The 14,309-nt window shown below is 37.6% G+C and overlaps 5 protein-coding genes across 6 annotated transcripts; all 5 read left to right on the forward strand.

Moving 5' to 3' along the window:
- Nucleotides 1-2,012: 2,012 nt before the first annotated feature.
- Nucleotides 2,013-2,480, forward strand: LOC119551819 (general odorant-binding protein 57e). Its single transcript, XM_037861380.1, has 2 exons — nucleotides 2,013-2,070; nucleotides 2,136-2,480. Exons 1-2 carry the CDS (start codon nucleotides 2,014-2,016, stop codon nucleotides 2,478-2,480), a joined length of 402 nt encoding a protein of 133 aa, XP_037717308.1. The 5' UTR covers nucleotide 2,013.
- A 522-nt stretch (nucleotides 2,481-3,002) lies between these two features.
- Nucleotides 3,003-3,494, forward strand: LOC119550389 (gram-negative bacteria-binding protein 3). Its single transcript, XM_037859040.1, has one exon. The coding sequence runs from the start codon at nucleotides 3,036-3,038 to the stop codon at nucleotides 3,408-3,410; it is 375 nt and encodes a 124-aa protein (XP_037714968.1). The 5' UTR covers nucleotides 3,003-3,035; the 3' UTR covers nucleotides 3,411-3,494.
- Nucleotides 3,495-6,263: 2,769 nt separating this feature from the next.
- On the forward strand, nucleotides 6,264-8,138 carry LOC119549771 (phenoloxidase-activating factor 3-like). Its single transcript, XM_037858030.1, has 5 exons — nucleotides 6,264-6,447; nucleotides 6,505-6,550; nucleotides 6,863-7,017; nucleotides 7,090-7,502; nucleotides 8,034-8,138. The coding sequence occupies exons 1-5, from the start codon at nucleotides 6,264-6,266 to the stop codon at nucleotides 8,136-8,138; spliced, it is 903 nt and encodes a 300-aa protein (XP_037713958.1).
- Nucleotides 8,139-12,556: 4,418 nt separating this feature from the next.
- On the forward strand, nucleotides 12,557-13,660 carry LOC119550500 (synaptic defective enhancer 1). Of its 2 annotated transcripts, XM_037859192.1 has the most exons (5): nucleotides 12,557-12,716; nucleotides 12,779-12,808; nucleotides 12,965-13,039; nucleotides 13,344-13,412; nucleotides 13,484-13,660. In XM_037859192.1, the coding sequence occupies exons 1-5, from the start codon at nucleotides 12,621-12,623 to the stop codon at nucleotides 13,556-13,558; spliced, it is 345 nt and encodes a 114-aa protein (XP_037715120.1). In that variant the 5' UTR covers nucleotides 12,557-12,620; the 3' UTR covers nucleotides 13,559-13,660. The 2 variants fall into 2 exon arrangements, with proteins under 2 accessions (XP_037715120.1, XP_037715121.1); XM_037859193.1 differs by lacking the exon at nucleotides 12,965-13,039.
- Nucleotides 13,661-13,673: 13 nt separating this feature from the next.
- LOC119550501 lies at nucleotides 13,674-14,272 on the forward strand. Its single transcript, XM_037859194.1, has one exon. It carries the CDS (start codon nucleotides 13,868-13,870, stop codon nucleotides 14,210-14,212), a length of 345 nt encoding a protein of 114 aa, XP_037715122.1. The 5' UTR covers nucleotides 13,674-13,867; the 3' UTR covers nucleotides 14,213-14,272.
- Nucleotides 14,273-14,309: the final 37 nt, after the last annotated feature.

The following is a 14,309-nucleotide window of genomic DNA, read 5'->3' on the forward strand; positions in this document are numbered from 1 at the left end:
AGTATTTAATAAATTAAAAGAACAGTAGTTCAAAATATTATAATAATTAATATAATTACCATCACATTCTCTATAATAACGAGTCGGAATCAGATATATTTAATTGAGCACTTTCTTTTGTATAAAATGTGTATTATTTAAATTGTTAGGGAATCATTAATTAAAATATTGTAATACTTTTTCATTATAAAAGTAGAGAGTGATTTACTTTTGGTATAAAGTTACGTGTTGCCCCTAACAAGTTTAATGTCAGTCTCTATTTGGATAACATTTCTGTTGGGATTTCATTTAGTAAGTATTCAGCTTTATATATTATCAAAGTTAGAGCACCTAGATTTTTCGACAGGTTAACGCTAAGTTCATCCATCCATGCCACCTTGATAATGCAATGTTGGGATATGTATCAGAAGATGAAGCAGATGAAGTGTTCAAAGATTGGCCGGCCAATCTAAATTTGGCCAGCGTTAATAGGACCCATAAGTGTTATGTGACCTGCATATTTTATCTTTATAATCTTATTTCACCCTCTGGAGACGTTATTTTGGAAAAATACTTTAATTCCGGGATCATTGATAAGATTGCGTTCGCACCAACATTAAATCGATGCCGCGATGAGTATAAAAAAGAAACCGATTTTTGTGAGCATATTTTCGGAATGTTCAATTGCTTTAGGCAGGAAATATTACTAAACACAATTAAATAACAAATATTACACAAATGAATGGTACCGAGAACAGTAATTTTAACTGTAGTAGGTAAGTAATTGGTTGGGTACTCGATTATAGAATTATTTTTATATAATACATATAATTACAAGTTTACATCAGATATTTCGAATTGAGGTTTTTCTTTTGTATGAAGAATATATTATTGAAATGTTTTGCGAAAGTTTTTATAATAAAAGTAGAGTGCCAGTTGATTTTAGTATACAGTTTCCTATGTTATCTTCACCTAGACCAATGCTTGTGAATAATGTCACTAAAAGCCGCCTTCAGTTTGTAAGTATACAATTTATGATTTATTTTGAAAGCTTCACCTTCATATTCCTATTTTGACAGAGTTATTCAGAGTTTATCCATCCGTGTACCCAACATAATGGGATAACAGAAGAGCTAGCATATGAAGTGTTGAAAGACTGGCCCGGCAATCTAAACTTGGCCAGCGTTAATAGGACCCACAAGTGTTTTGTGACCTGTATTTTGTTATATTATCATGTTGTAACCACCTCTGGAGATCTTAGCCTGGACAAATTCTATAACTCTGGGGTTCTTGATCCTCATGCGATTGCACCAACATTACAACGATGCCTCTATGAGTATCGGCAAGAGACCGACTATTGTGAGCATACTTTCGGTTTGTTCAACTGTTTTAGGCAGGAGCAACTAATTAAGACAACTGCTACCTTCAATAAATGATAAATCCTATTGCTAATTTACAGTAATCACCCTAAAGACATTACAATAATATATACTTAAGTTAAGAAAAGTGTATTCAATATTTAAAATAATGTCAAAAGTTGTGAGATCCTAAGGATCGTTATTAGTTGTTCCTTTAAAAAAATGTTGTCTGAGATACTCCCTTAGCGTCTTAGAAATTCTCAATTCCAATATATTCGTAGTGTGTAATATCTCAGAAAAATCGAGTATTTCATCCTTTTGCAAGGGTTTTTTTTAATTGTAATTTTTATTAAATTAAAAATTTGTTGTATAGTTTAATTGTATAGTTTAATTGTATATTAACAAAATTATTATGACAACCAATAGTTTAGACTTAGAAGTTTGAGATTTTAAATTGAGATTGTCAAGGGTTTATATTTTGTTAAGGGATTTTTTCAATTATTCATTTATTAATCAAATCTACTATTTAATTACGAATCTTTTTGTTGACTGTAATGTTAATCGCTCAATGTGCAGTAATTAAAAATGTGAATACCCATTGTACTTATAGTTAATTACTTTAAATTTGATTGTTATAAGAACGGGATTTATAAGTTTCTCTTTTAATATGGAAAGTATGTTGGACCGGAAAGCTCTGTATTTAATATTAGTGTTTCTGTGTGGAACAGTTAATGTAAGATTGTTGTTCTATCCCTTAGGTCATACGATTTAATTATTTTATTCTTATCTATTTAAAAGGGTAATACTCCAGTTTATAATCCGTGTATACAAGAAATCGAGTTAACAAAAGATGAAGCACATCAGGTATTGGAGAACTGGCCAGACACCCCAATTGATCGCGGTTACAAGTGCTTTCTAACATGTGTCCTTCTGGACTTGAAACTGATAAGTAACTCAGGGGAGGTGCAGATCGATGAGTATTTAAAATCTGGTGTTGTGGACTGGAGATGGGTGGCAATGGAGTTGGTCTATTGTCGCATAGAATTCTCAGATGAAAAAGATCTGTGTGAACTTTCATTTGGACTTTTCAACTGTTTTAGAAAGGTAAAAAAAGAAGCTGATGAAAAGCTGAAAAATAATTGAAAATATTCAAAATATAATTTATGACTTTTGTAAACAATATTATTATTTGTGAAAATTCAGAACCACTGTTATGTAGAAACATTAATACGAAATTAATAAAATTTTAAGGGGATTATTGGGGTAGCCCATATCGCTAAGGTCAGTCGGGTGACCAAATTTGACAAGATCTTGTTTCAGTGTAAATTTAAATAGATTTTGTTGATAAATACTTATCATACCAATCCCAATATTATTTTAAAAATTATGAATAATTTAGTTAAGCTGGCTTTGCATGTTTAGTTGTACCCTCCGATAGGTGGCGTGCCGCCACCAATAAAAGTGCTTTGGAGTTTTATTTAAAATAAAATTTGGAATAGAACTTGATAGTCGAAGCATTCGACCTAAGCGTTTCTTCTTTATATTTCAAAACATATGTAACTGGATTCCCCCTATACCGATTGCAATACCAAAAGTTCCGATGATATAGAGCTTTCTGGCGCTCTTGTCTTTGTTTTGAAAAGCAATCGACAGCCGAGTCTGCTTATCAACTTTAGTTCTGTTCCGAGATTCTCTGTGATGGGTCGACTTCCGCTGTGCCTTCTGCTTTTGGCGGTGGCGATTTGTTTTGGCCACGGCTACAAGGCGCCTGAGGCTCAGGTGCGCGTGTTCTATCCCAAGGGATTCGAGGTCTCCATTCCGGATGCGCAGGGTATTTCACTGTTTGCCTTTCATGGCAAACTGAACGAGGAGTTCGATGGACTGGAGGCTGGTCAATGGGCACGGGACATCCCAACAGCCAAGCGAGGTCGCTGGACGTTTCGTGATCGAGAGACAAAGCTCAACCAGGGAGATACCCTGTACTTCTGGACCTACGTGGTGTACAATGGACTAGGCTATCGCCAGGATGAAGGAGTACATGTGGTAACCAGCTACGACAACCAAAGGAGCTAATGTCAAATTTCAAACAAAGAAACATTAAAACTTATAAGCCGAGCTTAAAGCTTACACATATATTTGTTTATTTACAGACCTCAATTTTGGATTTTATTCGCTCTTCTGATTCCCAGCTGATAGCTAATCTTTTTATTGTTACACTTAGACAAACAAACGTTTTCGTCTTAATGTTTTCAACATTTTAAATTAACTTGGAACTGGGACTTTTCAGTTCTTAATAATAAAAACATTATTCTATCTTGTACCAGAATCAGACGCTTCAAGAAGCTTAAGCATACATATTTTTAATGACTTAACATAATGTAATCAAGTCAATTGATATTTAAATCAAAGGAATGATATGACTTTAATGTAAACTCATATTTTATGCACTCTCTGCTCGTCGCCATCGTCCTCCGCCGCTTTTCATTGTGGCTGTGACGTATTTAATTATTTTCGTTAGTAAAAACACTTTTATCCAATGCAAATTTATGCACTTTTAAACGCTGTAATTAATCATAAATAAAACGCGGGGCATTAATGGCGAAATGGAGCGCAGGGCACTGCAATGCGATGGTCTGAAAATTGCGTAAAATGAAGCTCGCTCTCAAACCAACCGATATAATTTGCTTTATGCACTGGCCAGAATGCACGTCCTCCTTTACAGTGGCATTCAGAAAAATAGTATCAGAATAAAATCAAATCCAAATGTCAACGATTTTCGCGAAGGAAGGCAGAAAGGGGACTACCCAATCCTATACGAAATGACGGAAAATAGCATTTTCAAACTTGTAGATCCTTTTTTAGAATCTTCAGCAATTGTGTATTTAAGCCAATAGGAGTTTTGAAAATCATCGAGATAATTATACCCGTTACTCGTAGAGTAGTAGGTATGCTAGAGCCGCCGGAAAGTATGTAACAGATAGAAGAAACCGTTTCCGACCCACTGAAGTATACATTTTCTTGATCAGGATTACTAGCAGAGTCGATCTCCGTCTGTCCGCCTGTTTGTCCGTACGTATAAGCGCTGTGATCTCGGAAACTATAAAAGCTAACATTTTCAAATTAGGCGTGCAGATTCTATAGATTCTTGCGCAGCGCAAGTTTAATTCAGCAAGCAGCCACACCCAAACAAAAGTTTAAACAAAATGTATTTGTTTTGTCAACACCTATTCTGTAGGCTACAAACGTCCATAACGTTAAGATCTGTCTGACGCCCACATTTTTAAAGATTTTTTAAAGGTGTAAATGGGGTTTTGTTTTGTTTATCTAACTACAAAAAGTTCTGAGCAAATATTGTAATCGCCGCTAGGTGGCGGCTTGCAATTTCGGAAAAAGTAGCATTGCTGCTTGCACATCTCCATCTGCCTTCCGCTCTCAGTAACGAGTATCTGATAGTCGAGGCACTCTACCATATCGTTTTTCCTTGTGGTTTTTGGTGTAAAAACTGTTGCTAAATATTTTGCTATTGTTTCAACCGCAACTGTCTTCATACAATTACATAGGTACGTACATATGTATGTACTTATAGCGACCCAAACACATACTTGCACTCACGCACGGTAGACATCGGGGCAAAAAGTTTCCGAGGATTCACAAGGCAAATTGATGAAGTTTTAGTTGCGGCAACTTCGCTACGTGATGTGTGCGTTACCAGACAGAGACGCACTGTCCACGGGACCACGCCCCTCTTTGGTCCTATTCCCAAACTCCCATATTCCTATGGTGTCGCGCCGATGTCGTTTGGCTTGGAATGGTATGGGGATACCCGGGTCCTTTGTGCCCGTTCGTTAGCTTTTTCTCGCTCCCGCTCGCCTCGATGCGGTGTCCTTTTTGTAAGCAACAACAAAGCAATAGCAAATGCAATTACAACGCAACGAGCACACATTTTTTGCACTCACTGTGCGCCGAGTTGAGAGTTTGGAGCCACGCTAAATTGGTCTGGCAAATGCTTTTGGAAGTGTCCCGGCCACGCCCCCTCGTCCCCTTTTTTTTCGCATCCCCGGTAGCTTTATAATTTTCGGTCTTTCTGAACATTGCGTGGCAGCCGTTAAACGCTCCATTGGCGCCTTTTCCCCACGCTCACCGCCATTTCTTGTTTCCTTTCGACCGTCAATAATTTCCTGGTCACTTTCAAAAGCGCAGAAATTCATAAGATCTTGACTATGAATTAATTAATGGCTTTAAATCTGATTGGTAAGTAACAGAGGCTTCCGCAGCAATATATGTTAAGCTATTTTTATGGGTGTTGATATAAAAAAGTCGGTATATGTATTTTTATCAAGCTAAAGTTATATATACTTATATATATAAGTTATATAACTTATAGTAAGTGCAATTTTTCAAAAATCTCAGCTTATATTTTTCATCAGTCTTTTAATTGTGACGATCTCAGAAAAATGTAGTATGAAAAAGATAAAACTATACATTTTCATAAAACTATAAAATATATAAGCAAAGAGATATTGCATTTACTATAAGTTCTGTTTGGAGAAACTTTTTTACAAGTCTATTTTTCTTTTCAAGCCTAAGACAAAATTTTTGAAAGTAAAATTTCTTTGTCATTTTTAAAAACTGCTAAATGGATTAAGAAAAGTCTTGTATCATTCAAAAGGATGCCAAAATGTACATGAAGTAAGTAACTTTTGTTTCATCAACATACTTATGCCGACTAGTGTAGATTGTTATTTTTCTTTTCTTCGGAATTTAAGCTTTCCTTATCTCTGAACATTTGATAGAAAAGGTCACACAATTACCTGGAAAACAAGAGCAGTAATGCTATGTACTTGCATATATACAAGAAGCGTTTCTTCGCCGTTTGGGGTATAAAAAGAGCAACACGCTTTAGTTGTTTCAGTTTTCGATTCGAAAATGAACATTGTCAAAGAAGTAATTGTCTTTATCTGCTTGATATTTGGTTCTCGAGGACAATGGCTCGATGAAAACTGTGGGTCCGGGGGATCAACCAGTAGCCCCTGGCTAGCAACCATATACATCTGGGATCTTCAGAAATGGAATAATTATTTTCATAGCAGTGGCACACTAATAACTGATCGTGAGTATACATATATTAATTTTGTAAATTCAATCTAGTAATTATATTTAATTTCAGACTTCATACTCACCCATGCCATACCTAACGCCAAACCAGGATTTATGTAAGTAATTTCCAATGAGGGGAATACATCCCTTTAAACTTGAATCACTTATTAATGTTAAACGGATATAGAGGTTAATACTGAAATACCTGCTATTAGTCTTCTAATTACACGAAACCTTTTTTCAATGACATACGTAACACATATACTCAATGCTTAGGTATCAAATATATATTAAAATATTAGATAAAAATATAATTACTAGACATTATTTATTTTTATTTATTGTACATTTTAATGCCATACCATAACATATATAGCATATTAATTAATCTTCTATTACTAATCTAATTTTACTTACTTTAAATGCAGAACGGTTCGCTTGGGAGCAACCTACGATAGTTCGCCTGCATCGAGATGGTACTATATAGAATCCTTGATTATTCATCCCAACTTCGAAAATAATGGAAATCAAATCAAGAATGACATAGCTCTAATAAAGTTAACTCAGAAAGTTGATTTCAATGGTAGATAAATTGTAAAATATCTTATTGATTCTTAACAGCTCACTAACAGCGTTTCTCTCAATCATTTTTCAGCCCACATCAGGCCAATCTGTATGTTCTACAGCAGAAGCAAAAAGCAGGAGCTACTTCAGAGGCAGGTTGCGGACTCAAATTTGGAGCTTACTTTCACGAGTTGGCATGAAAGATATATATATGCAAAACGACTCAAATCTGTCCGAGTCTTCCGATTGGATCCGGAATTCTGCTCAACCTTACTAAAAATACCCCTGGAACAGAATCAAATTTGTGGTTATACCGAGTTCAATGATCTTTGCTTCAGGAACAGCGGCGGCCCCTTAGAAAAGGTTATAAACAAATGGGGTAAAAATGAATCCATATTACTTGGAATTCAGAGCTACGGAACCGGCTCATGTGGCGACCCCGAGGTATTTACAGACATTGTGAGTCACTCAGAATGGATTTCAGGAATCGTTAGAGCTCATAAGGTTGATCTGAATATTATTTAAAAGTTATTGAACATTTTTATATGATTTCAGTAAAACTGTGTCCTGTTTCAAAAAAAATAGTTTTATAGGAAAAATATTAATAAATGGCAACGACTTGAGATAGGAAATAATGTACTTTGTTTTAAAATGGAAATGCCAGTTTGCTTGACTTCAAGTTTAATAATACGCTGAGCTAGGGCTTAACGATTGCTTGATTTTTGACTAATTGACAGAGTATATTTTAAAAGGATAGGGAATTATGGAACTTCTGCTGTATAAATGATATATTAGCAAAAAATAAGCAATCACTTTCTTTCGACCATTCGTTGCCCATCGAAAGTTGTGCGATTGTGTCACTTGCTGGAAAGATGGAGATCCATTATCATAGCAAGGTGCTCTTAAGGAAGCCTGTTACACACGTTTCGACGCTTAATGCCCGACACGTTTCGAGCTCTGGGGCGTGCCGAGCTGTCTGTCCGCTCCGCTGGCTGCCAATACTCGTCCGTATACATATGCATGCATTTTTTACAGTGTTTGCTGGGGCATGGCAGTGTCATAAATATTCTTTGCTGCTGCTTTATATTTTGTCCCGACAACGACAACGATGACGACTACGAGAAAGCAGTTTATCAATAATGCAAAATATTCCAGTGGATAGGGTGTGTGGGTGTGATGGTGGCCACCTCCTGGGTCCCCATTTGGTTACCGCTCACTGGAAGAAAAGTCCTGTACCCAAAAAAAGGGAAAATTCTTCCTTATGTAAGAAATGTTATTTAAAAATCGTGGTCTAATATTCATAGCATAACATATTATTTTTAAGTTATTTGATTTATCATCTTAAAGAATATTGTGTTTATATGTGTTTTCAATTAACGATAGATAAAGGGGCCATACCCATAATGTTTGGTAATATAATTATTTTTAAGAGCCAGTTCTTATTTACAGAATGTGAGCTGCCCCAATTAGATATAATATTACCGAAAAAGAAAACAGTACCATCATCTTAGAAAAGTCTAGTTATATGGTTTATTAAAAATGCAAGATTATTAATCTGATAAGCAGATAAAAGGACAATCTACTATGAAGGATTTCTAATCATCAAATTCCAATTGCTACTCTATTAAGAAGAGTAAAATATTGTGTGATCTCTTTTTAATTCCCTTTTCTCGTTATGATTTATTTCCTTGCTAAGGCTAATAAATACTAAAATTATATCCTCGATTGGGGGACGATTTCTCATCCAGTGTAGTTGTTGGCACTGGTGTTGCCCAGCGAAGCGGCATAAGCTGCTTGGGCAACATCCCTAAAGCTCCACGGCCTTCGATGCCATTCCGATGCAGAGTAGTCCCCAGTGACAGCGGCAAGGAGCAATAGGAGGAGCCATGAGGAGGAACCATGGGGAGGAGCCAGGAAGAGGAGCCAGGAGGAGGAGCCACGAGGAGCAGCCAGGAGCGGTAAGGAACACCAAGGAGCAGCATCGAACAGGGGGACCAGAAAGGAGCTGTCGAGCCAGCCGCTGCACTCTGCAAGGATGTTTGTCGATTTGACTACGATTGCGGAAACGTATACAGTTCGTTGATCATTATCCGGTTCGTGATGCCCTCGTTTGCCGGCGACGTGATGCAGCTTTCCGTAGTTGAACGCTCCCCATTGAACTTATTACCCAGTCAGTTGGCTGCGAGAGGGTATCTGGATCGGGTCCTGGTTTTGGTTCTGGGTGTTCTGCCGAATATGCATCGACAAGTAAAACACATTTCACCGGGCAACCGGCTGCCTGGTTTATGTTTTGCATTAGCGCAATGGCTCGACCAGGCTGGGCCGGGCACTTTGTCAATTGGGGCAGTCGGGCATTAATTTCACTGGCTACTTATGGCGCATTAAATGGCAGCATCAGATCTATGGGCTACTAATGGCCCGGGTGGTAATTGAATTTTTCATTCCCATTAATGCCATTAAAGTGGTAATAGTAAATTGCCATGAATATTGAGCTGGCTGTGCTTATTCTGTCTGAAATCATATATTTTGATAATTGAAATGCAAACTATTTAGGACAATTGATGGGCCCTCTTTGGATGGAATATGAAACTATATTTACATTGCTGTCAATATTTTAAATATTTATTTAAACCAAACATAAACCAAATATATTTTGTTTAAAAATTATGTTAGCATTCATAATTAAATCATAATTAAAAGAAAAATGTAAAGGAATGACAAAGTACAATTACAAGGAAAATAAATATTATGGAGCTCGTAAAGAAATTTATAAAAAATTGTACGCAAATCAAAATGCATATTCTAAACATATTAGCCACTTTAGCAGCTTAAAGCCATTTATTACTTTGAGATATATTGACAAATCTGACAAATTGAAGAATAGTCGCTGCAGTGAAATTCGGCAACGGAGGCACTTCCTGTGTGGCAGTTAGCCTCGGTTCGAAATCAATATTTGCAACTCAAAACGGGCGAGCATTTCAAATTCGCGACGACAGTTGACAGCCTGCTGGCAGCGGCAATCGCACAAGAAGAAGCTGCCGCTCAAAATCAAATTAGAGCAAATGCGAAGTACTTGAAGGAAATGCGCTGCAAGCACAGGAAACCGGAAGAAGGAAGAACAAGAAAAGGCGGATGTTGGGCGGAGGTGGGCGAAGGGGTCACCCGCAGGCGGAGGCAAAGGTAAAATCAAATAACAAAATCTGATTCAATTGAAACTGAGGTAAGCTGAGCAAAACTGATTTATTGATTTTCAAGCAGCGTTTTCAGCTTGGCTTCGCAAATTGAATAAAGTGAAATTTTAGGCGCCTCTATAGCTGCTCTGTTGCTGATATTGTTATATAGTGGCTCTTACAATGTGTAAGTAGGGTGCTAACAATCACTTCAACACGGCTTATTTGGTTTTATGTTCGCTGCATCAAACATATTGGCTTATAGTTTTACTTCACATAAAAAAAGTACATCAATTTGTACAATTATTTAATTATTTTCTAGTTGCGCAGGCTGATCTCTAAAAATTTAGATCTTTGGACTTACAAAAGCCAAGTTTAGATCACTTTTTGGCTGCATTTTGGAAACCCAAGCTGTACTTCAACTTGTCGAAGTACTTTTTTGGAGCTTTAGGCGCATCAAACATTTTATTTACAACACATTTACGCATTTCGGTCTTTCGAACGTGGGACTTTTTTTATGTTTTTCGTATTTTTGTCGTTTGTTGTTTGCGTTTGGCGTTGAGTAGCGGAAATAGTAAAAGTTTTCTAATGAGAAAAGTTTCCTCACAGACAAAGAGAGGAAGCGTCGTCGAAAGAGACGGCAATATCTGGAGGGAGTGAGACGGCAGGCGAGCGAGCGAGAGAGACAGGGCGAAAAGATGTCCTGAAGGAGTAAGAGTGAGAGCGGTGTCCATGTTGCCAGCGAATTTAATCATTTGCCTTGCCGCTCCCCTCTCTTTCTATGGATCTCACACACTCAAAAAAAAGTAGAGCACTTCATTTTAGAAATACAGTCTTTGCCTTGGGATCCCATATCATCGGAGAACGACAACATCTTTCTTTTTTAAAACTAAAAAAACAAACTATATCTAGAATGATCGTACTTGTTTAGCAAACCCCAATATTTTTCTTATGTTTCAAAAATAAACCTGTTTATATTTTTAACAGTGCATATCGAAGATCATTATTAAAATCAACGCTCGCATCTTAAAAAATATTTTTGATTGATATAAACTTTGCGACATATTAATAAAAAGTCTTTAAAAGGAAAGATCTTCTATTTCCTAGTACCCTTAACATTATTTTTATTGATGTAAGATGTTTTGATGATGAATATGATTTTGTTTTTATGAGTGCACACTCTTTCCTTTCTCCCAAGGAAGTGCGAGTGTGCACATCAAAAACTAAACACGTCAAAGTAAGCAACGGAAATGAGAAAAAAGTGTGCTTATTTATTTTTGTACTTTCTTTTCACGCCCTCCCCCCTTTCACCGCCCCTTTCTCCGCTTTCTCCAGTTGACAGTTTTTTGCGTTGTCGCCTGCACTTCTATTTGACTTGATGTGGGAGCGAGCGAGAGGCAAGGAGGAGGAGCAGTGGGACAAGGACGGCGAGATCCTAGCGGCGACATCAAAGCGCGTTATAATTCGGAATTATGCAAAGCTTAGCAAACGTGGACGCATTGTGGCGTTTACAAGCGGAAATAATGAAAAATAGCGCGAGACGCTGAATCATTTGTCTCCTTCGAGGTGGGCGGTGGGACGGGAGGGGGCGTGGCGCTGCGGGAGCGGTAGCAGATTGTTGCATAACGTTGTGGCCGTAATAATACCGGAACACGGAGATTGCAGCTGTTAGGCGAATTCGGTGTAACACCTTGACTAGAAGCAATCTAATTGCTGCACTGAGAAAACCTATTTTATAAATATTAAGATATTTATTTATTTCGGCCATCAGATCTAAATACGCAGGGAATAACCTCAATTTGCGTAATTTTATCGTATTGTGTTGTTTTTTAAGACGCGAATAGAAAACTTGAAAATATTGAAGTCAATATCCTTAAGGACAGTATCCTTAGAATGCTATCTTGAAAGAATAATTTGTATATTGGTTACAATTTGTGTGCTCTCCATTTCTGAAACACGATCATTGAAGAAAAATGATTAGAAGTAATTAAAAATACAAATGGGACATTTTAAATAGAACATATTTTCTTTTTGTCTTTAAAATAAATTATACCACAGCTCATCTTGTAATTTTTTTTTTAATTTTTGAAAACAAAATTTCTCTCTGTACTTCCTCTGTTTGATAGAACAATTTGATCATGTTTTAATTTTTAAGTTCTCACTCGAGCGGTAACTTTTTGTGTTTCGATGTATCTGCAAGATGCATCTTAAAAATTAATAATTAAACATGCTATTAACGTGTTTTTGTATATCGCGCGACATGTATCGGCCACAACTTTACAAGATTCCGGATAGCGTTCTAAACAAGCCAATTAAGTGCAATCCCCCCAGTGAAATTAAATCGGGTATATAAAGATGTTGAAGTTGCAGCAAACGGTAGAGCAAACACCAAGCGAATTGTCCGGGTCATTTTCGCCATTTTTGTGAGCCGTAAGAACGTGACAGCTCGGAAATGAAGCTATTTTGTGCTGTTTTGGTTATTTACGTTGTGGCTTTGACCCTCTTTGGAGTCGACGGGCGTGGCGGGGGAACCCGAAACGGAGTAGAGGTAAGATTTTGTGGATTGTTGTGACCTATCAACCGGTCTAATCGTCTCTCTCTTCCCTGCAGGACCCCAAGTTTGGCGGGCTGTTCAGACGGGTAAGCATATTAAAGGTCAAGCTGAAGGCCAACGATTTCTAAGGCTATTGCCCTAAAAAAACTAAAGGCTCATGAACAGATAAAGAATCTCGATTCCCACGAGACGTTGCACTGGCGGCTTCTTAATTCAAACTTATGTTAAATGCCTTTTTCTAGGCAAGGCGCCATGTCCCCCAAATGAAATCCGGTCTTTTTCATCGCAACGAACCCCCACCACCACCGAAATTCCGAGTAAGATCGTAGTCCTGAGTTATATATTAGTTGCATTGTAAAAAGGACATGGCATCTTACATCCTTCTTTAAATTTAAAAGTGGGCAACTATAGCTCGAAATATTAGGGTCCAGAGTTACACTTAGAATAGAGAGGAGTTTAACTAATAGTTTTTTTTTTTTTGAAAAAAGTTTGGAAAAGTTTTTCAATATTTTTATTTGACTTTGGATCGTTGGTTACATTCAGACTAGTTTCTTTTATTATAATCGATTAACTTTCCTTATCTTGGCATTGTGTTTTAATATACTTTAATTTTTTCTTCAGTCTCGTCGTGATGCCTTGGAGCAGAGCTTGGTGGCAAATGAGGCTCCGCCACCACCTCCACAGTTCAGGGTAAGTATAAATCTCGGTTCCAGTTAATGAAGAGTGATCCCTAAACAATAAATATTCCCTATTCCTTCTAGCAACGCCGTCAGGCACCACCCGGCTTACCGCCCCCACCAGACGGTCTTCCACCACCACCACAGTTCCTCCTTTAAATATACCTGAATGTATAGTAAGTTGTTGGGCGTTTGTGCATGTAAATGGGAACCATATCGAAGCTAATAAAACTAGTAAGAAGCATTCCAAAAACTACAAAATCCGAATATCTTTAAGCCATAAACCGAAGGGCAGTGTGTTTCTGGGAAACCTGACAGGCTAATCACCTAGTGCAGCTGCCGAGGTTCAATAATCCTGGAACGTAGAAATATCTACCTTGCCTACCTGTTCTAGCTATTTAAGGGCTGTGCCAGGATTCTTTGGCCATCAGTTCACCCTTGAGTTCAGTTCGTACAACACATTCAGAGATGAAGTTCGTGGCCATTCTTTTGCTAAGCAGCCTCGCCATTGCGATGGTTCTGGCATTTCCTAGTAACGACGGCGAAAATGCTGCTGTGCCAATTGATAACCAGTATGTTCTTGCACTGGCCACTCCATCAGCTTCAGAATCCGCAGATACATCGGCATCGGAGGACCAGATCTCTAACAGCATACGCCGGCCACGTCATCTCCTGAGCAAACTGTTCCAACCGCAGATCGTGGTTCAGCCGGTTATTGTAGATCGGGTGGCTCCCGCACAATATCCTGGGTATGCACAGCCCTCTCCTGACTACTACAACCAGGGCAGAAAATTCTGGCCGAACGTATATTAAGCATTTACTTGTAGCAAATTAAATAAAACAATGACGCCTGACCTTAAAGTCAAAGATTAATTCTGCTGTTTTTTATTTTATGCAAGGGCGAATTCCT

The sequence above is a fragment of the Drosophila subpulchrella genome, chromosome 2R, assembly GCF_014743375.2.
Source record: "Drosophila subpulchrella strain 33 F10 #4 breed RU33 chromosome 2R, RU_Dsub_v1.1 Primary Assembly, whole genome shotgun sequence".
NCBI lineage: Eukaryota > Metazoa > Arthropoda > Insecta > Diptera > Drosophilidae > Drosophila > Drosophila subpulchrella.

Coding starts and splice junctions, on each gene's coding strand:
- LOC119550389 (XM_037859040.1), top strand. CDS start 3,036: ATGGGTCGACTTCCGCTGTGCCTTCTGCTTTTGGCGGTGGCGATTTGT.
- LOC119550500 (XM_037859192.1), top strand. CDS start 12,621: ATGAAGCTATTTTGTGCTGTTTTGGTTATTTACGTTGTGGCTTTGACC. Junction 12,717..12,778: donor GAACCCGAAACGGAGTAGAG/GTAAGATTTTGT, acceptor TCTTCCCTGCAG/GACCCCAAGTTTGGCGGGCT. Junction 13,040..13,343: donor CACCACCACCGAAATTCCGA/GTAAGATCGTAG, acceptor TTTTTTCTTCAG/TCTCGTCGTGATGCCTTGGA.
- LOC119551819 (XM_037861380.1), top strand. CDS start 2,014: ATGTTGGACCGGAAAGCTCTGTATTTAATATTAGTGTTTCTGTGTGGA. Junction 2,071..2,135: donor TTCTGTGTGGAACAGTTAAT/GTAAGATTGTTG, acceptor TCTATTTAAAAG/GGTAATACTCCAGTTTATAA.
- LOC119550501 (XM_037859194.1), top strand. CDS start 13,868: ATGAAGTTCGTGGCCATTCTTTTGCTAAGCAGCCTCGCCATTGCGATG.
- LOC119549771 (XM_037858030.1), top strand. CDS start 6,264: ATGAACATTGTCAAAGAAGTAATTGTCTTTATCTGCTTGATATTTGGT. Junction 6,448..6,504: donor TGGCACACTAATAACTGATC/GTGAGTATACAT, acceptor ATTTAATTTCAG/ACTTCATACTCACCCATGCC. Junction 7,018..7,089: donor TCAGAAAGTTGATTTCAATG/GTAGATAAATTG, acceptor ATCATTTTTCAG/CCCACATCAGGCCAATCTGT.